Below are 23139 nucleotides of genomic sequence, written 5' to 3' on the forward strand. Positions count from 1 at the left end.
CTTAACAGCAATAAGTCAATCTCTCAATGAAAGCACCAGAATGTTGACCCACGATTTGGCCAACTAACACGGAGTCGAAACATGATTGATATGAACGAGTGTATAGAAAAGAACGTAATGACAAAAGTAAAGAAAACACAGCAATTTATAGTGGTTCGGCCCCAAGATCTGGTAATGACCTACGTCCACTTAGACTGATATTGATATAAGAATCAGAAGGGTGATCAAAGAACCTGGGTTCAATGAGTTTCACTAACCTCTGAATAACAATACAAGTTTACTTGGAAAATTACTGTAGTTTTGAATAATTCAAAAGCGAAAAAAAAGGTTCCCTTCCTTTGAGCTATCTCTTGCTATTTATAGGCTCAAGGAGGGTTACAAGAGATTTTTACAGATATTCTTCCCTGGATAATCGGATATCCAAAAGATTGTATGAGATAAATTCGAGATTCATAAAGATCTTCCCATAAAAGTTGCCTTGTACACGGAACCATCGACCAGTCTGGTCGCGGGTAAGAGGGCTTACCCTGCCTCTACTGTGTCTTCTGGTCAATGCTCTAGCAGACGCTTCCAGGTGTCAGCCACGTGTCCAGAGATTATTTGCCACGTCACCAATGCTGATTTATTGGATAACAACTTAGAACACTCTAAACCGACCTTTTTCCCTTCACCTCTTGGTTTTCTTCTTTCTCTCCATTTGAAGCTTTGGGAAAACTCTTGGTGAATCAAGCTAGAGACTAAGAAGTGGAGCTGGGATTTTGGGGAAATTAAAGCTTGGAACTTAGAGAATCTACACAGAAACATAACTCATCAAGGTAAGCTCTTAATATGTTGAATTGTGTCAATTTGCAGCTGGTTTTAAGGTTGAATATTAGAGTTTGCATGTTAGCTAAGTTTGGATTTGCTCTTGATTGCTTGGCTGAGTTTTGGGGCTAGTCTTTGCTAGGCTTTAATGCTGAGATTGTATTAGAACCTTTGTGATAGTAAGTCTAGATTGTTGGCTTGATTTTGGGGGAAATTGGACTGGTTTTTGAGGTGGAAATGTTGAGTTTTTCTGGGTTTGAGGGGTAGGGTCGCGGCTCTGTTCTTGCTGAGCCGCAACCCCTTAGAACTTGGGGCATCAGAAATTGGAGGCATGCCGCGGCGCCCTTCAGGAAGGGCCGTGGCGCGTGTGGGCCATTTTGAGGCAGGGCCTTGGGTTGAGCTAGGGGCTGCGGCATGAGACCTTAGGGCCGCGGCGCTTAGAGCATTTTTGGGTTCTAGAGGGGTTATAGGCTCGGGAATTCAATAGTTAAGGCTCGGGATGGATTTTATCACCTGGATTGATAGAATTCAATGCCCCGTAGATTATAATTATGGTTTGAAACCATTTATTGGATTAGAGTTTGATAGGTGGACATTGTTAATGTGTTGTGACTAGGGGTTCGGCGAGGCTCGGACTAGGGAATTGTGCTCGGGGCATCGGTGCTTAGAAAGCTCAAGACGCAGGTAAGAAAACCACTGTTCCCATAGAGCTTGTATGCAGGACGGAGCCCTATATGATTGTATTGCAGGGCGTAGCCCTTTGAGTGAATTTTTTCATGTTCAGTATATGCTTTATTATGCTATGAATGCAAATGTATAAATGTTCAGCAAGAGCCGGGAACGGTGCAGGCAGAGATCGGCAAGGCCGGGAATGGTGTTAGGCACGCGGAGTGCAAGGCCGAGTGCGGCAAGGGGCCGGGAGCAGCGTTGAGCACGTGGAGTGCGAGTTGCCAGGGCGAGACCCTAAAGGATACCTGGGATATCCTCACGGTGTGGACCACGAACCCAGGGCCTGGTAAAGCGCTTGGGACGACATGGTCATATGTGTTTAGCCTATTGATGGTCTGTTTATATGCTAAGTGTTTGTTATGCATATGTTTACTACTTGCGAGGGTTTTCTTGCTGGGCTTCGGCTCACAGGTGCTCTGTGGTGCAGGTAAGGGCAAGGGGAAAGTCTACCAACCATGAGTACGGAGAGCGTGATGAGCGGCGCGTACATGTTTGGCCTGCCTGGCTGCCACAGCCAGTGGTTTTGAGGGATGATTGTATTAAAACCTAGATTTTGTCGTCTAATAGACTTGGTTTGTACTTATATGTTGTAAATATTTCTAAACAGTATTTTGGGGATCCCAAATGTCAAACACTTTATGATTTTCGGTAAATGGAATTATTTTCAAAGTTTGTAACTCTGTTTATGATTTAATTACACTTTTGACCTAAAACCTCGATTAGCGAGTTGAATACACGTTTTAAACTCACTTAGTAACGGCTCTAAGGAAGTAGGGCGTTACAGCTTAATATTATAAGTATAGAAACACACCCTAATTTATAAAGATGGCTTACATAATTTTTCTTAAGAAATCATAACGAATAGGTCCGAGTTATGTTTGCTTAGACTAAGTTTTGTCTTAGAAGTTATTAGGGTAAGTTCTAACATGTTTTTCTCGATTGTTAGAACTTTGCTGAAGATGTCTATAATGCCCTGGATAGCCAAGACCGTTACACTGTGTGTTTATAAAGGTGCAAGACTTGCTAATCAAGTCATTGAGTTAGAAATGTGTTACTGAAACTATAATTGAACTAGGGTCATTACAGTATCAAGAAGAACTTCATGCATATGAACTGTGGCTCTGGTACTAACTATAATGACCTGACTAACTTAAAGACCTCGGACCATTAAAAACTACTAAGCATAACTACTATTTTGGAATACATACATAAAATAATAGAACTTTATTATAGAAATCCAAAATACGGGATACCATTGTTATTACATAAAATCATAAGGAAAACAAAACCTTTAATTAATTGTTAAAATACTAAATGCAGAAAAACATAAATACATAATTAAAAAGACTTGAAACAAAATGTCATCCTCGATATTTCCCATCAGTCCATTCATTCAGTTCTCACCCAATACACATGCCAAAGCTGCCATGAATCCACCCCGCCTTCCAAGCTTATTTTCCTACTCCATCTAAAATGAAAAGGAATGAGCCTAATGTCCAACAAGGAAAATCTACTAAAAACATATCATAAATCATAAGTCTAAAAACATAAATCATAAAACATATGACGTAAAAATGTAAATCATAAAACATAGGACTATAATATTAATGGCCATTAACTCATTACCGTAGTATGTGATAGAAACCATCTAGGTCCTCTTGCTACTATTCGAGTTAGGTTTTAACACAATATAGTATATGATAAACCATCTAAGTCCTCTTGCTACTATTCGAGGTACGTTAAATCATAACTATAGTCTACGATAATGATTAAAATCTTGGGATTCGCTTATTTGTTTTCTAAGCAACTACATTTCCCAGGTGACTGCAACATAAAACATATACATCTATATACATACATACACATAGCATATAAACATAATCATAACACATAAAATCTAACCTATTTTACTTACCAAAAATCGGGATATTGGAGACAAGAGTGGGATTACAAACTCCTAAAACCAAACAGTAAGATCCATAATTTATCTAAAGAAATGGAGATGAAAAGAAGATCTAAACCATAAAGATAGAAACTTACCGAAAACCTTAAGTTTCAAGAAACTCAAACACCTAACCAAAATCCATTACAACAAGTTAAGATTTGGAAGAAAATGTAAAGAATAAGAGGAACTATAATGAACTAAACCTGAAGATAAAGAATACCATAGATAGATTAGAACTTTGATCTACACCTCAATACTGAAATATCACTCTATCTTACTTCCCAAGTGTTTAGAAAAGCTTAGATGGGAATGCTTTTAACCCCAAAACCCTAGTGTTTCTCTCTAGAATGAACTCAACAGCTTGGAGGCTCTGAAGAATGCTTGAATGATGAAGCAAATGGCTGAATGAAAGGTCATATTTATAGAGTTTAAGGAGTGAAACTAACTCCTTTTAAAATGAATAAATAATTTAATAAAATTTGAATTTTTCTATTCAACAGATGCCCAGAACTCGGTCAAAAACGTTCAAGAGCAAGTCCAAGTTGTTGAGGGCTGTTTCTAGCTCGGATTCCACGGACTTTCAAAATATGTGTGTGGAGCCGATATATCGCCCCTATAGGTGATATATCGCCACTCCCATATTCCTGAGCCTCCGTGATTTCGTTTGTACGAAGTCAATGTGTTTTCCGTATCAATCATAGGCGATATATCAGCCCCTATAGCTGCGATATATCGACATACGCTGATATACCAAACACGTTTTTGCACACTTTCAGCACACTTGAATTTGTTTAAACCACTTTGACTAAGTAAAACGTGATCCTAACAGCTGAGGGAAGTTTATAGACTTCCTAGGTTTATCCTTTGTTAAATTATTCATCTAAAATCCTTAAAACCTTAATAAACATGCATGTGACATGTGTCACGTTCTTAATTATTCTATCTAAACCTTAGGTTATAGTAAATATCATTTCTAGGACCAGCTATATTAATCAAACCTTATGATAAAATTAATATTTCTATACTATAGGCTAAACCTATAAAATTCATAACTACCTCTATGAGTTTCCAACTAAATCCTAGCTTGAACCAATAACCACGAAAACTAAAATACTACAACACAAGCTACTACTATCTAGCTAAGTAAAATTTTGAGACGCTATAGTGCTTGATACCATAAGGGTTGTACCAATTGGATCAGAGGGTTTACCGAGATTTCCATCGCATCAGGAGATTGAGTTTGTTACTGAACTGACATTAGAAATAGAATCGGTATTCAAGGTACCGTATAGAATGGCACTGATAGAGTTAAAAGGATTGAGGGTTAAGTTGAAGGAATTACTAGAATTAGGGTTGATTAGACCGAGTTTCATGCCACGGGGTGCGCCAATATTATTTGTGAAGAAGGACAAGGCATTGAGGATGTGTACCGAAAACGAATAGCTAAATAAGGTGATTACCAAGAATAAGTATTCACTGCCATGGAATGACAACTTGTTTAACTGGTTGTAAGGTAAGACAATGTTCATAGGGGTTGATCTTTGATCTGGTTATTACCAGGTGAGTATCAACAGAGAAGACATTTCAAGAACTACCTCCCGCACTAAGTATGGAGGTTGTGGATTTTCAGTGAAGGCTTTTGAACTGAACAATTCTCCAGCGACATGTATGGATCTGACTAATAGAGGGTTCAAGGATTATTGGAATAATTTGTAATTGAGTTTATCGCAAAACGTGTTGGCCTACTCTCAATCAGAGATAGAACACGAGCAACATCTTCGTTTGGTATTACATAGGCTAAGGAAACATAAATTGCATGCAAAGTTCAAGAAGGGTGAGTTTTGATTTCTTTGAGTAATGTTTCTAAGCAACATTATGGGAAAGAATGGGATCATGCTTGATCTAGTTAAGATAGAAGCAGTAAATGATTGGCCAAGGAACGCTTCAAAGGTTAGAAGTTTCTCAGGACGGGCGATATACTATCAACGTTTGGTTGAAGATCTTCGAAGATTTCATTACCCTTGACTGAATTAACACATGAGAACTTAAGGCTTGTCTGGATTGGTAGATGTGAACCAGGTTTCCAAGAGTTAAAACAGAGGTTGATCATTACACCATGGTATTACTATAAGTATGTGGTGGACTAATATACAAAGACTACATAGTGGATATGGTCTTTGTTGTTTGGAAATGAGAAGTTCGTAGTGTTTCTAAGGCGCGAAATGACAAGGACTAGGATGTGTCCGTATGTAGGCAAGGAAGGTGATTGTTTATGCTTCACGGTAATTGAAGGAATAAGAACAGAGATATTCTACACAAGACCTTGAGTTGACAGCAATGATGTTTGTTTTTGAGGTATGGTGACACTACTTATGTGGGGATAAGTGTGAGACATACACTAACATAAAAGTCTAAAGTGTTATGTTACCCATAGGGATGCGAATACGTGATAGAGACGTTGGTGAGAACTGGTGAAGGATTCGCAGTGAAATCCTTTATTATCCAGGGAAAACTAACGTGGTTGTCAATGCCTTGAATTGGAAAGGTCCAGGTCGAGTGTATGATTCAAAACAGATCATAGTAAAGTCAGTTGAGGAAATGACTAGAATTGGTATAGAGTTTGTGATGGATAAATTGGCAGATTTAACTCTACAAATGGTGAAACATAGAAATAGAATCTTAATAGAAGTGGCTAAGGACTACTATTTTGACATGGAATAGGTTGAGATATGAGGATCAGATATGTGTTCTGATGGATGCTGACATCAAGAAGGGGATTCTGGATGAATCTCATACCACTCCATGTTCGCTACACCCAGGCACCTTTGAAATATGTATATTGGTGGCTCCTAACCTTTCAACAAGTGAGGGTTGAATACCAGATGCCAGCGGGGTTATCATGACCTTAGGGAATTTGAGAATAAACATGGGTGGGTATAACTATGGACCTCTGGATGGATTTCCTAGGATGGTTCGTAAGTCGATATACTAGGTCAGCGCACTTTCTGCCCGTGCAAACGAGTTATAATATAGATCAGTATGTTAAGCTGTATGTGAAGGGATATTGTGTATCTCCATGGGAAACCAAACTTTATGGTGTTGAATCGAGATCTTATATTTATTTCCAAGTTTTGGAAAGGCTGGCAGAGGGAGATGTGTGCAAGACTGGATTTTGGTATTACTTATCATCCTCAGATAGATGGACAATATGAGAGGACCATTCAAATTTTAAAGAATATGCTTTGGGCATGTGAATTAGATTTTTAGGGACCCTAGAGTAAGTACAGTCCCTTGGTTGGGTTCCTACAACAATAGTTACCAGTTGACAATCGAAGTGACTCCGTATGAGATATTGTGAGATAAGAAGTGAAGATCACCCATTTCTGGGGATGAAATGGGGGAAGGAAAGTATTTTGATCTTGAAACAGTTCAGAGGACCAATGAAGTTATTGGATGTTAGAGCGAGAATGTCTTCTTTATTGAAAAGACGGAAAAGCTACGCAAATCCAAATATGGGAACGTGGAGTTCCAGGATTGGAGATCTTGTGTTTCTCCGAGTATCGCAGATTAAAGAGATGAAATGATTTTGAAGAAAAGGGAAATTGAGCCCTAAGGTTGTTGGACCATTGAGATCTTGAAGGGGATTAGGCAAGTGGCCTATAGATTAGCCTTTCCCCAACAATGGCGAGGGTTCATAGTGTGGTTCAGGTTTCGATGCTGAGGAAGGATGTGTCGAGTATTACACATGTCTTGGTTAGGAGAGCCTAGGAATTACAACGGAATTTAGCTTGTAAAGAGAAGTCAGTAGAGATTCTGGATAGAAAGGATAGAGTCTTATGGAATAAGACTATCACCCTAGTGAACGTGCTATAAAGAAATATTAATGTAGAGAATACGAATCTGAAGTTAGAGTCAGATATGCAAGACTGGTATGTTCAAATAAATTTTGAGGACGAAATTTCTATAAGTAGTGGATAATTGTAACGTCCAAAAACTCCTAAAAAGATAAGGGCTTGGAATAGCGTACCAGGAGGGCACATGGGACAAATATGTGAATTATATTGATATATAATTGAGTATGCATGATAATGTTTATTAAATGTGTTTAAAGACCCGCTTTTGCTAAAAAATGGCATTTTCATAATTTTGACTCGTTGATGGTATATTTGTATTTTATGTGCTATATGCTTGAGACTACATGGTTATGTGAATATATTTGTGATATTCAGTAGGAGTGGATCCTCTTGAGCAATTTTAGCGGAAAGTCACAATGGTGATAAATACCTGACTCGGGGTGAGCCGATGGGTATTTCGGTAATTCACATATTTTTGGATAAATTGGCAAACAAAGTAGTTTATGGGAAATGATTGTGTTTGATGGATTAGTTGATTAATTTGGAGATTTGAGGTATAATTTGAGGTTTGGTGGGAAATTAGGCTAAATGACCAAAATGCCTTTAGGGGTTAATTAGAGGGTTATTTGAGGTAGGGGCAAAATAGTCTTTTTTGTAGGTATTAAAAGAGCAAATCAAAGATACGCAACGGGGAATAGACCTTTTTAATAATTACTAATACCAGCCAAGATCACACACACACATATATATATATATATATTAAATCACATACAATCAGATTAGAGATTACGTCTTGTAACATATCAAATGTCCTCGAATCTTTTTGTATAAAATCAACGATCTTCTTATCCAAGTTCTGAAAGCTCACACCTTGATCTTCCAGAACAATCTCCAAACACACAAGGACGTGTGTGGGCACGTAGAATTCAAAAGGTTGATTTATGACTCTTTAGATGTACTCAACACATGAGATCTAGATGCAAATTGGAACACTTTGTCAGATGACTCCAAAGCAACGAGTGGCTATATTTTTAGTATAATTGGTAGAGATGTTTCTTGGAAGTCAAAGAAATAAACTATTTTAGCTCAATCCACCATGGAGTCTGAAATGATAGCACTAGCTACAACTAATGAAGAAGCAAGTTGGTTGAGAAGCCTGCTAGCAGAGATCCCTTTATGGGAAAGATCGATACCATCTGCATTGATCCACTGCGATAGTACCACGGCTATCGCAAAAATTCAAAACCATTTTTACAATGGTAAGAGATGACAGATACGTCGTAAGCACGACACTGCTAGAGAATTTCTCTCAACAAGAGATGTTAGAGTGGATCATGTACGCATTGATGATAATTTAGCAGATCCTTTGAAGAAAGGATTAGCTAGAGAGAAAGTCCATAAAACATCAAAAGGAATGAGACTATTGCCCTTAGAATGATGAGTCACTCATGTTGGTAACCCAACCTAAAGACTGGAGATCCCAAGAATCAGGTTCAATGGGTAATAACAAGTTGTGAAGTGATATGGTTTTGATCATGTTATAATCCTAAAGTATAATAAATCATGAATTCTTGAAGCGATAAGAGGATGAGTTAATAGAAACTCTTAATGAGATCCATACTCTATGTGGAGTGGAGTACTGAGCTACAAGAGTACTCTTGATAGACTCACCTATGTGAATGTGGAAGTGGGGCTGCTTCCTATGGAATTTTGGGCAAAATTTCTAGAGCAGTCTCTATACTGGGATAGATGTGCATGGTCATTAATGCACCGACTTTTGACTACACCCTGAAAGGTTGGTGTGTGGTACGATGTTAAAGATACAGTTCAAGACTACATGTCACTCTAGTATAATCTAAATCGTATTCACTACGCAAATTTTCAAGTCAAAAGATACATTTGTATATGGACAATCTTATAGATTTTGATATTGCTCGAGAAAATATTTTTAAAAAAAAAATCAAGTTGGGGATTTTTGGAACTTCTTACAAAAAGTAAGTGAATTATTAAAAAAAAATGAGAAAAGTGTCTTTGGTGTGTGATAGTGAAAGTGTCTCACGTGGGATAAAAACACTTCATTTGTAGTGTATATAAGGTGAAACACCATGCCTTTGGGTTGGGCCTCAAGGGGTACCTAGTTTTGTGCGCATGGGTTAGGAGTCACACACTTGAACATCACACGTGCGTGTGTCATCGCCGTCCGTCCAACCGATCCAAGACGAGCGGACGGATGGGTGGGTGTGGTGTGGTGTGTCACACTTTATTTTTTGAAAAAAAATATATTTATTAATTATTTAAAGAATATTTTTAATAATGAGTAAGTGCTGGTCTTTTCTAGATCCGCTTTTCTCTGCCACAATCCCATTCTCTCCACGGCAATATTCAGTTTCTTCCCGTTTTTATTTTTTCATCAATTTCTCTGTATAAGTTGACAGAACACAACAAGAGAAAGTATTCTCTTTAATAAAAAATTTAAATCAAATTTTCTAAGCAATTATGGGGTGTATGTGAACAACTTCCTTCGGTGCAGAGGGATATCGTACAGTGACGAACTGGGATGTTTTATCCCGGGGACGGCATAGTTGATAGGCTATTCTGCACACTTAGGGCAAAACCGTGAAATGTATTAAAGAGAGCGACTTGGTTCGCGAGTCAACCCAGAAAACTATATCAGTGATTTCGTTCCTATTGTATCTTGCTAAAGCAGCAAACTCTCCTGCGAAAAGAGGAGGTTGGAAAAGTATTGTAAAAATACACTTAAAACAAATATACACTTAAAAAAATATATACAGGCTTTCTACATATATAATTTAGTTATTTTCCTTAAAGTTTAATTTCCTTTTCTTGCATGAATCTCACGTTTTCCGACCATCTCTTGTTGACAATTTCTCACCGTCAACAATAATCATAACTAATAGAAAAAAAAAAAACAATTTGCTTTAAATGAAACTTAAAATAATAATCATTATTAAAAATAATTAAATTAATCATGTAATAATCAATTTTATTGAAAATTATATATTACAAATACAATAAAAATAATAGTAGAAAAAATAACTAAAATTAATTTATTATTACAAACTAAAAAAACTTGAACAAAGAATTTCTTCAAATTCCTGAAATATAAATAACAAAAAAAAAAATCCAAAATATTGTTTAAACCCCTAAAATCAAAATTCTGAACTAAAATTCATGCATTAATATTGTTTGTCATAATCCCTCATATCATGTTGCATTCTCCCCAACCGCAGTCACAATACAAAAAAAAATGAGACGAAACTAAGAGTTTGGGAAAGTCTTGAGGTTGGAAATTTCCTTGTATCTAGTGCTTGAAAGAATACCCAGTTCTTGAATTTCGATTAACACTACAAAAATTCTTAGTTTTAGTCGCAACAAATTTTGTGACTAAAAACAAAAAATTTGTGATTAACGAAAAATCATTATACTTATGTCATCACTAAAAAGTTCGTGGCTAAAAGTATTAGTCACAAAGATCACAATTTGTTGTCATTAAATGTATTTTTAGTCACAACAAACTTTATCACTAAAAATAATAGATTATGACTAAAACTACATTATTGACAACTTGCGATTAAGTATGACCTTTTAGTCACAAGTAATTTTTTGTTGTTACTAAAAGTGGCATTTAGTCACACAAAATATATATTGTGACTAAAAAGTTGTCACTTGTAGTGTAAAGTCATTGGCTTTTCATTTTGTCTAGTTATAAGAGGCAGTGAGGCTAACTGATTGAGGGAGTGGAAAGAAAGATTCAAGATCGCGATTGGAATTGAAATTAAAATCAAGAACAAGAACGAGAGAGAGACAACAATAAAGATCGATTATACCAAAGTATACACATGAACATAAAAGATAGTGTGGTTGATAGCTTAGAGAAAAGTGTAAACGATGAAAAGGATGAACATGACAACAGTGATGGTGTCTTAGCACCAGAGCTAGAGCAAAAAAAGATGGGTTATCATAATTTTAAAATTCATTATACAACTTTTAAAATATTTTATTTAATTTTAAGCTTACGACGACGAATGGAGAGTTATTAGTAAACTTTAGAAAATTACATAACAAAGCGGCATTAATAGTTACATTTTTTTATTAACGGAAGATATTATTGCCATCAAAATATTTATATTGGTACATTTTACCATAAATATTTTAAATACATTATTGTTGACGCGGTTTTTCGCCAACAGGTAATTTAAGAAAAGAAGAGAAAGGGATTAGTGCTAATAATGAACCGAAGCATATATGTGATATTGGAAAAATGAAATGGTGACTCAAGACACGGTTTTTAAGTGGTTCAAAGGTTGAAATCCTTCTACTCCACTAGTCAATATTATTGCTCTATTCTGGGTATATGATTACAGGATATTTCTTACAAGAGATCATCCAACTCCTATCAACTCCCAGAGTCTCCATATTTATAGGAGAAGGCACCTGGGAGTTGGTAAAAAGGTCATCCCGTGACCTTCTTACCTATCGTATCAACTCTATGACATTCATGATTAATTCCTAAACCTGACACATAAGTGAGGTCAAATCAATAGGTAAGGAGATAATGGGCCGCACGGCCCAACCCAGTCGTGGGTGTCTGAATACGCACGTTCCTGCTGCGTGTCCGAGAAGTCATGTCTGATATGTGCACGTTTACCTTGCGTGTGTTGACTTTGCAAAGGGTCACAATCCCCAGGTCCAGCTCGGACCACGATCTGGATACCTAACCCGACCTTCGGCCTACAGAGTCCGGACTCAGTCTTAGGCAATCTCGGCGAATCCTTGGGGTTACCCCGAGCTAAGGAGGTACGACCTTATGACGGAAGCTCCGGTTTTGGGGATGCCCACGAGATAATCATGATTAGGCCGTGACTCAGCTCGCTAATCAGCCCGTGGGAAAATCAGGGCGTACAATTATAAATAATTAATAAATTTTATATTTCAAACCTTAAATACAAAGTAGAGTTGGAGCTAATTTCTTGGATTTTTCTAATAAGAATTTGTTACTGAATTTTGGAAATTCATTCCAAGCTTCATCTTTGTTAGAATTAAGCTTCCTCTTTGTTGGAATTGAGATTTTCTATGTTTGGTATCAAAGAAAGAAAATAGGGAAGGGATTGAAAATTAGAAAGAAAATATAAAAATTTGAAAATTAAACATAAAATAGCATTTGATAACTCTATTTTTATTTATTATTTTTTTAAAAAAATTAATTAAAATTCATTAAATTTTGAAAACAAAAAAATTTCACTTTTAAAATTTTTTAAACCGTTTTTTACTTTATATTTTGTTTCTTCTTCTTCAAATCAACACCTCATGTTATATTGGTAAACAAAAAATAAAAATAAAAATTATCAAACATATTTATTATTTTTTGTTTTTAAAAACAAAAAACAAAAATAGTTATCAAACATATTTTTATTTTTTCAAAATAAAGAAACAAAAATAATAATAATAATAATAATTCTATTTTTGTGTTTAAAAAATTCAAAAACAAAAATTTTACCTAACAAAACTATTGTATTTACTAGTTGTTTGGTACGGAAATAAAATTGATATATTGTAAAATTATTATATTATCCTTAAAATTATTAATATTTTATTTGATAAATATATTTTAGTCTTTTACTTTTATTTTTGTAGTATATTTTTTTCTCCATTTTTCTTTCCAAATTAAAGAAGACAAATTTTAATATATAAGTCCCCACTCTATATTTTTCCTCTCACTTTTCTCTTGTCTCTATTTCTCCTTCTTATTAAATAACTCAATTTTATCTTTTCGTTTCACTACCAAGGATCAAATTCAAGCCCATTGTGATTATTCCTCTATAGTGGATTTCCTCAATGGTCTAAAGCCTATCCAGATAGATTGGAAGATATCTTACATTTTGTATTCTTTCTTCGAGATGATCTTCACAAATTTGATATTTGCAAGGTAGTTTTCTAAAAAATATATATTTATATATATATTCTGAATGTCAAAGATCAATGGTTTGTTTTGAACTTTCTTTAGTTCAATAAAGTTTTTTATTTGGAAAAAAAAAAGATGAAGCATATTTAATATTTAATATTTGGAAATTTCCCTCCCACAAAGTGATAATAATAATAATAATATGTTGATAAGGAAGTTGCTACGTCCATTTCAACCGTACAATATTGAAGTTGACATGCATACTAATATTGACTTTTAACGTGTTTGCAAAAGCTTTTGAGTCTTTTATTACCATTGACTAAAGCTAAATTAAAAATACTTGTTAAAAAACTAAGTAGGTCAATTTATATGTGTAGTCTAGTAAATGTTTTCGTTTCACATCTATATAACAATATAATATTTTTATGAAAAAGTCAGTAAAAGTTTTTGCCAGAACAAATATATTATAATATTTTTGCATGCATATCCATAAATATGTCTTATTGTTAGCATTGAAGTTTCATAGGAAATTGCCTACCCGTAAACCAATATATATTATATCTGGGTTTATATTTTTTTATTTTTACATAATGTATTTTCTCTTAATATTTATTTAGATTTTGTATTTTATCTAATTATATTTTAGATCATGTTGTATAAAATAGTTCAAATAAATTTATAAACATAATTTTAATTAAAAAAATTAAACTAAAATTACAAATAATTTACCAAATTTATAATTAAGAACAAATGTGTAATTATTTTTGTCTAACAACTATGTTATTATATTAAAAAAAAATTCATCAAGATTAGGTTTATGAGCCTATTTGAACCATTTTATAAAACATAAAATTCAACAAAATAATTTGTCAAACAAATAATGAGACAAAACTTAAAGTACAAAAAAAAAATATAAACCCTATTCACTATAACATTCTATTTAAAGATTAATTATTGGATACATAAATGGCTTTTATCATAGTACTATATATATAATATCATAATCATATGGTGGCATTAAATTATTTCATCGTTAGCAAAATAAAATTATACAAAAAAAAAAAAAAACAGTCTACCATTCAATAATGTTGATTAGTTGTTGACACAAAAATTTACTAATTTCTTTTTGGTAGTTAATTAAATTTTCAAACTTTAAATTTTTATTTTTATATTTAATGGTATTTAATTGAATTACTACATGTGAGTATATGACATAGTCATACATGTGATTGTCTAATGCTTGCTGTTGACCAAAAATCTTTAAATAAGAAAACAAATTCAATACCTTAAGCTTAAATTTAAATACATATATATTTATTATACACACAGATTTTGCACAAGAAAAGAAAAAACCTTTGAAAAAAGTACATGATAGTCTTTATAAACCGTTTATAAATGCCAGCACTTTTTATTCCTTCTAAACTTTTATAGTGCAGTAGTATAAATTTGTTATATAAATAGGAAAAAACAATTATGGAAAATTCTTCATTTTACAAAATATTTTTTTTGCAGGATATTTAATAGTTTAAAAATTACATGTTACTGATTGTAGGTAAAATTATCCAATACAATATAAACTATCTTTAATTAATTAAAAATCTAGTTGTATGAAAAGAAATCTTTTAGTATAAAAATAATATTAAATAATAAATTATAAATAATAATCAATTATATGTTTAGTATAACAGTAGAACAATTTGAATTTGAAAACTAATGTTTATATTTGATGATTAAAAAAACACATCTATATATAAATCAGCTCTAATTTAATTTATGATTTACACAATTTTAATGCATGTGTTTGATTGAAATTCTAATTTGGATATTCTATTTGAAAGATTTTAAAAAGTTAATCTTATTTTGTAATTAGAAAATATAACATTGCTTCGCGCAATGTTTTGTAAAAATAAAAAATATTAAAAATTTTTTTTGGAGATTTTGGGGGTAGGGAGTACTTTTCACCGTACCAATATGTAATAATCATGTTTTACTGCAGGTGTTATTATTTGGCAAATCATGATCTTAGATGCAACTGCAGTGTGTATTGGTTGCATCTAGAGATCTTTGTGGTTTCATTTGCCATGTGGAATTAGTTTTTCAATTTGGTCTTAACTAATTCTGTTTATGTTTGTTATTAGGGATTTCTGTTAGATTCTTTACCTGCTTATAAATACTGGTCAGTTTTGGGTCTTGTGAGTTGAGAAAACCGATTCATTTTATTTGCAGAGAGTTTTGTTAGTTTTCTCTCTAATATTTTATTGCAGGTTCTTTACAGAGTGAAGATTTGTTCGGGAAGTTCTGAAGGGATTTAAGAGACTTAGAAGTGAATGGATTTCAACCATTATTCTAAGGGATTTAGAAATTTAGAAAGTTGAGCGGGAAACTCAACTTAGGGTAATTGTAAATCTTGCTATGAGTTTCAGATCATGTTTTTTTCTTTTTGGTAAGAAAATCTGTGTATTTCAGGTAACCAAAGGATACAAAGGATGAATAGCTCCTTAGAGCAAAATTACATTTTCAAACAAACTGTGAAACCAAATTAAATCAACAGCTTTTACCCCAACTAAACTTGAATAAAAAATCCTATTATAAACAATCTTTTTAGTCAGGTATATTGTATATTGAACAGACCAAACTAAACCCTCCCAATAAGCTAAATTTCTAACTTTCCAAATATGATAAACAAGGCTAGCTAGAATAGACCAATACACTAATTTCTTGAACCTACTCAACTTGCTTCTTTTGATCCACTTGAATATGCCTTCAACTGAACAGTGTCGAGTCTTAAGTGATAACCAATTCAGAATGGGCTGAACACAATGGGCACTAAACCAACAATCAAAGAACAGATGATTATGAGATTCTTCCTTCAAACCATAAATGGAACAGAAAAGATCGATACCCAAACCAAACTTTTGGAGGCGATCTTTGGTTTTCAATCTCCTTAACAAATACAGCCGCATGAAAAATCTATGCTTAGGAACAATACCCCTATGCCAAATTGCATCATAACAGAATCTGTTCTGTTGATTATGATTCAGAACCTTATAAAGAGCAGCAATGGAGAAAGGGGTTTGTTCGAAACTGTTCTTGGACAAGAGGCTTTTTATGTGATCTTTTACTCTCACCACCTGACGCCAGTACCAGCTACTATCATTAGTAGCCGAGTACTCCCACCACTCAAGACCCTTGAGATAACAACATGGACCCATTTCACCCAAAGACTCTCTTTATTCATGGAAATATGCCAGACATGTTTCCCCATAGCAGCTAAGTTCCATAAGAATATATCCTTCACACCCAAACCACCATCAATCCTCCTCTGACACACTGTACCCCAGGCTACAAAACCAGGACCAAAGAACTCAGCAGACCCATGCCACAGAAAATTTTGACAAATTTGAACAATTTTCTCGAGTAGAGCCTTTCGGAGGATCATAACTTGAGCCCAGTAAATCTAAATAGACAACAGCACAGCATTCACAAGGGTCAATCTACCTGCAAGAGACAAGTGTTGAGAACTCCAAATTTGAATTCTATGCAACATCTTCTCAGCCAAAACAGAACAATCAGCCATACTGAGGCGCTTAGAGCAGATTGGAATTCCAAGGTAACGAAAGGGAAGCTGACTTTTACTAAACCCCGAAGCAAATTGAATACGCTTCACTTCCTCTTCTGGCATACCATGACAGTAAAAGGCTGATTTGTTCTCATTCGCTTGCAAACCAGAAGACCCTGAAAACCGTTTAAAGCCTTGAAGCAGGCGCAAGATTGAGATGATATCACCTCTACAGAACAGAATGATATCGTCCGCAAAACACAAATGAGTAAGTTTAAGCTCTGTACATCTGTAGTGGAAATGAAAATCATGCTTACAAGCAACTTTAGCTAATATGCGAGATAAGTATTCCATACAAATGACAAAAAGAAGAGAAGACAGAGGGTCTCCCTGTCTTAACCCGCGCTTGGCCTAAAAAAAACCATGGATGGAGCCACCTAATAACAAAGAGTAACGAGGAGTGCACACACACGTCATAATCAGACTAACAAATTTAAAAGGGAAATTCAGCGCCATTAACATTTCCTCTAAAAAATCCCAGTCAACCGTATCATACGCTTTCCGCAAATCCACTTTAAACATGCAACTAGGATGCTTAGTCTTCCTGCCATAATGACGAACTAAATCCTGACAAATCATGATATTATGAGCAATTAACCTCCCATGTATGAAACCCCCCTGATTATGAGCTATTAAGTCAGGCAAAATACACCTCAGACCTCACCAATCAACTTAACAGCTGCCTTATACAAAACATTACAACAAGAGATAGGCTGAAAGTCACTAACAGAAGCAGGACATTGAGTTTTAGGAATAAGAGTGATAGTAGTGTTGTTGATCTCCTTGAGCATATGACCCGAGTGAAGGAAAGATAGAATTTCCCTATTAACTTCCTCCCCAACAAATTCCCAATTAGTCTTATAGAAACCACTCCCATAACCATCCGGGCCCGGAGCTTTATGATTCGGAATGGAAAAGATAACTCTTTTAACATCTTCATAGGTAAAGTCAAGAAGAAGTTTCTGCTGCTACTCTGAAGAAACTAAAGGACCCATATTAACTATAGTTTGAGACACCTTCCTCCTGCTATCCAACTGAGAACCCAACAGCTCCTGATAAAAAGATAGAAAAGCCTTGAGACTCCTTCTTTAGTGTCTACCCATTGGCCATGCATATCCTTCATGGCATAAACAGAATTGATTGATCTCCTTTGCTTTAAGCTTTGATGAAAAAAACTAGTATTATCATCACCCTCATTGAGCCAACTGATTTTAGCTTTTTGCTTCAAAAAGGCCAAATAATTATCCTGACACTTTCTATAACTAGCCCGGGCAGCAACCTCTTCATTAATTATTCTTATGCTTAAAGGGTCCAATTGAAGAGCTCCTTGAATATCACGCATATGAAGCTCGACACGTAACACTTCCGTTGGGAGATCCCCAAAATGCTCACGATTCATTTCCTTAAAAATCTGTTTTAAACACTTCAGCTTTTGAACAACTTGAAACATAGGAGTGCCTGAAACCGTCTGACTCCAGCTATTAGTAACTCTTTCCTGATAACTAGGAGCATTACTCCACATATCAAAATAACGAAAAGATTTTTTTTCGCCCGTCACCTCCTGAAAAACAGATAACAGAATCAGACTATGATCAAAATCTCCTTCAGGCAAAAAGACAGCTTCAGCTGTGGGGTAAGATGACACCCGATCAGAATTCGCCAATACTCTATCCAACTTAGCATAAACTCTATCATCCCCGCTTTGCTTATTATTCCAAGTGTAAAAAGTTCCAGAACATTTAATGTCTCTAACCTCACAAAACTCCAAGCAAGCTTTGAAATTCGAGTAGCCCACTTTATGACCTCTCACAGAAATTCTTTCATCACCATTTAAAGTAGCATTAAAATCTCACATCATCACCCAAGCTCCAGTTGTATTCCCTTTATAGTTACTCAAGCAGTCCCATAATTTTCATCTCTCAATAGAGCTATTGAAAGCATACACAAAGGTGATATGAAAACCAGTACTTCGTTTCGGCTGTAGAAAACATTAAATGCATTGAGTTGTGCAATCCAAAACAGAAAGAACAAAAGATTCATGCCTCTAAGCTAAGACTATTATGTCCCCAGAATGAGCAGCTAAGTTAGAGGTAATGCACCACCCCCGAAATAAAGACATATACATATGACCCAGCCGAGGACCCTTAAGTTTAGTCTCCAGAAAACAAACCAGCCCAAACTGTTTATTGTTTAGGAAAAAATTAACCTCCTGCTGTTTTTGCAACTTATTCAACCCCCTCACATTCCAGCAAAGAATTCTATCCATGAAAATCCGGAGGAACTCCCCCTCCCACTGTATTAGTACTAAAATCACACAGAATTTGACCAAACTTGAGATCCTCCACATTATCTTTCAGCAGTTCAAAGGAATTTCCAACCTTAACAGAAATGTCTTGCAGTGTAGTAACCTAGCTAATTTTAGATATTGGCTGAAACCCATCAGGTACTATATTAGTCTTCATCTAAGCAATAACAGAGTTCTGTTTATCATTAGAATTATGACCAACTAATCCTCCATGCTCAGGAGGTGGATCTAGTGACTTAGCCTGCCACACAGATTTAGTTTTCTCCAAAAATTTTGATTGCTTATGCTTACGACACTCCAAATCTTCATGACCCATACCTTTACATAAAGAGCACACTGATGGTTTCCATTCATAATGAATATCTAGCCGAAGCTCTTCATCTTTTTCATTAACAAACTGAATGGAAGAGGGAAAAGCTTGAGACAACTTAACTTCCACAAACACACGAGCAAACTGCAAACGGTCCCAGTTTTTTGTAGCCATATCTTCTCTGATAGGTTGACCCAACTGACTGATGATCTTAAACAAAGAACGAGTGCCCCAATACTTTAAATCCAGATTATGAACTTGAAGCCAAACTGGCACTGAGCGAATATCTTCCTTTAGAAAACAAACATTAGGGTCCCAAGCTTTTATCATCAAAGGCTTTTTATCAAAAAATTGATAACCCCTGGCAAGAACATTATCTCTACTTTCCATAGAAGTAAACCGAACAATATAGAGCCCATGTTTCAATAAGCCAACCTTATCAACTCCTGAGTTCTTCCAGACACGTCTAAAGAACCCCTCCATAACTTGAACAGGCAGATTAGCACCTAAAACCCAACAAACCACCGATGAATTCCAGAAGTTTACCTCATCTTCAATGTCTGCTTCATCAATACGCACAGGTCTTGAACAATGATTAGACTCCGGATCAACCTTCTGAACAGAATCCTCATCACCTAACTTCGACTGACTAGTAGAGGAAATAAAGGGAGCATGAGTACCTTTTTCAATCGCAGATCTGGATAACAATGCAGAGAAAGTCTGTCGAATCATCGATTGCTATTGCAACAACTTTTCAGTCTCTTGAGGATCGAGAATGTGGTCCTCTGGATCATCTGAAAACTCAACCGGCTCAATGCCCAGTAATTCATCCATGGATTTCGATTTTTTCCCAGCATCAGAAGATGTCGCCCTTTCGTCCGAATCGGAGCTCCTTTCGCTGGCGTTGTCGTGCTCTTCTTACTCACCGGATTGCGTTTTCTACCTCTCCCTGCCATGGTCGCAGCTCAGCTGCAAGAGCGAAAGAAAACCGTTGATTAAAAATTTTGGTAGTTTCAGATCATGTTGATTTTGAAATTTGTAAATAACAAAGTGTTAGAGAATATTATTTTATTGTTCAATGGAATTATGGAAAAACCAAATACAACTCTATGAAAAAATACAATGGACAAGATAATATTGATTAAATAAGTATTACAATTCAATTGCTCAAAATACAAGTAAATCAAAAGATGTAGGAGAAGAAGATTACAAACTCAATACTATAATAATACAAGTAAATAAGAAGAACAAGAGGAACAAAAGAATGAAAACACAAACAAACTCTCACACAACCAAAGTGTAGAGTAGTGGGGATCACCAACTTGAACAAGGTTCAAGACCTTTGTCCAAAAGCTTATTTCCCCCTATTCTCTAAGCACTAAGGGATCTCTCTAGGAAATAGCTCTCTGGAATTATCAAGCCTTTTGGTGTATTTTTCAGCCAAGTACTTTGTGGATGAAAAATGGTGTGTAATACAAGTGAGCATTAGGCTCCTATTTATAGAATTTGAGATACCCCTTTGAATTTCAAATTCCACTAACCCCCATGGCTGTTACCAATGTTTAATTGGATGTTTATGGAATTAAAATAGAGATTTGGGAGTTATTTGGGATGTTAGAACCGTTCAATTTGGAAAAAACTGAAAATTCACATAGGCTATCAGCCTCACTGGCTGCGGCCACAGGCCATTTTCAGCAAAAAAGTCATTTTCCAAAACATTCCAAAACGTCTCAAATCATTTCCCACATGATTTTGTAACCTCCAAACACCTATTGGGTGTTAAAAACATGTCTCCAACAGTCATATATCATCATGACTTTATGAAATCCAATCTCAAATGTGTAACATATAATATACACATTATTGGGTGATATTTGGGAGTTACAAATTTGTAACTGATTTTGTAACTCCAAAATATGTCACATTTGGGCACACACTTTAGTCCAATTTTGTGACTCTCAATAATATGTTACAAGGTGTGACAAATCACATTTTGTCACATTATTTAATCTAATATTATATTATATGAAATAATATAACATTCCCTCACTAGATTAAATAATCACTTTTTGTAACACTTATTTAATCAATCAAACATTATATTAAAATATAATATTCCCCCACTTGATTAAATAATCACTCTCTATAGAAACCTTTGCATTGGTGCATAAAGTAAAATGTCTTTCGACTTGAATTTTACCTTAGTGTAATTATCACAAAGTTTGTTGAAATTTTGGTTGCCGAAGCATTGAATCACTATGTTTTTGAAAAATTCTGAATAATTAAAGGGTTGTAAACAAAGTTAAAGAAACTTGTTATACGTGTGCTTTTATTTATTTATTATTATTATTATTATTATTATAAGCTTTGCATGGTTTTTTTTTATATAAAAAGTCTAAATTATGTATAAGGAAATTTATGTTTTGTGTAAGAGTTATTTTGGTCGATTACCTGTTTGAATCCTTTATTTTTAAAAATTAACTTTTAGATCTCGTATTTTGTTAAAAGATTAAAAATATATATAAATAGATCGATTATTTGAACACTGTATTTTGGTCGATTACCTGTTTGGACCCTTTATTTTTAAAAATTAACGTTTGGACCATGTATATATTCAAAAGATTAAAAAATCTTTATAAAAAGTAAATTATATAATTTATGTTTTCTGTAAGGGTTCACACCATTTTGAATCTTGTATTTTAGCTGATTACTTCCTGGGACCCTTTATTTTTAAAAATTAACTTGTAGACCTCAAGTTTTGTCAAAAAGTTAAAAATAAGAATAGATAGATCGATTATTTGAATACTATATTTTGGTAGATTACCCATTTTGACCCTTTATTTTTTAAAATAACCTTTGTACCATGTATTTATTCAAAATGTTAAAAATTCTTTATAAAAAGTAAATTATATAAATATATATATAATTTATGTTTTCTATAAGGGTTCACACCATTTTGAACCTTGTATTTTAGCCGATTACTCGTTTGTACCATTTATTGTTTAAAATTAACTTGTTGACATTGTGTTTTGTCAAAATGTTAAAAATAATAATATAGAGATAGATTATTTGAACCACGTGTATTTTATTTGATTACTCGTTTGAATCCATTATTGTTAAAAACTAACATTTTGACCTTGTGTTTTGTCAAAAAGTTACAAATATAAATAGATAGATTATTATTTGTTATTATTATTATTTGTAATAACTAAGGTTATTATTTTTCTCCTTAATTATGGCTATATGTTAGTTATTATAGTTTATAGTATAGTTTGAGTGGTGGAAATTAAAAAGATTGCTTTAAGTTTGAATTATTTATTTTAAGGGTATGATTTTATGATTTAGAAAATAATTATAATTTGGATACTTATAATTATTTTAGTTAGTATTTATAAAGATTTTATTATATGATTTAAATTAGTGTATATTTCAAGCTTTTAATTAAATTAGAATATAGTTTTAATGCACATTATTTGGGTGGTCTAAGGATTTTACACGTGACATTAAATTAAGTCCCATTTATTTAAAATATTAGGTGTGGCCAAAATTCCCTATAGTTTTATTAGGTGAAATTTTTGTGAATTTATTTATTAAGTATAAGAGTTATTTTGAAAAGCCAAAATGAAGACCATAATTAGTCATAGGCGTGT

At 34.2% G+C, this 23139-nt stretch overlaps 1 protein-coding gene across 1 annotated transcript; it reads right to left on the reverse strand.

The window, feature by feature from the left end:
- Positions 1-16712: 16712 nt before the first annotated feature.
- On the reverse strand, positions 16713-19314 carry LOC133779000 (uncharacterized). The gene is made up of 5 exons (XM_062219009.1): positions 19253-19314; positions 17974-18691; positions 17534-17842; positions 17304-17441; positions 16713-17225 (listed from the first exon to the last, which is right to left on the reverse strand). Exons 1-5 carry the CDS (start codon positions 19312-19314, stop codon positions 16713-16715), a joined length of 1740 nt encoding a protein of 579 aa, XP_062074993.1.
- Between the last annotated feature and the right edge of the window lie 3825 nt (positions 19315-23139).

This window comes from Humulus lupulus, chromosome 5 (genome assembly GCF_963169125.1).
Source record: "Humulus lupulus chromosome 5, drHumLupu1.1, whole genome shotgun sequence".
In the NCBI taxonomy this organism is placed as follows: Eukaryota; Viridiplantae; Streptophyta; class Magnoliopsida; order Rosales; family Cannabaceae; genus Humulus; species Humulus lupulus.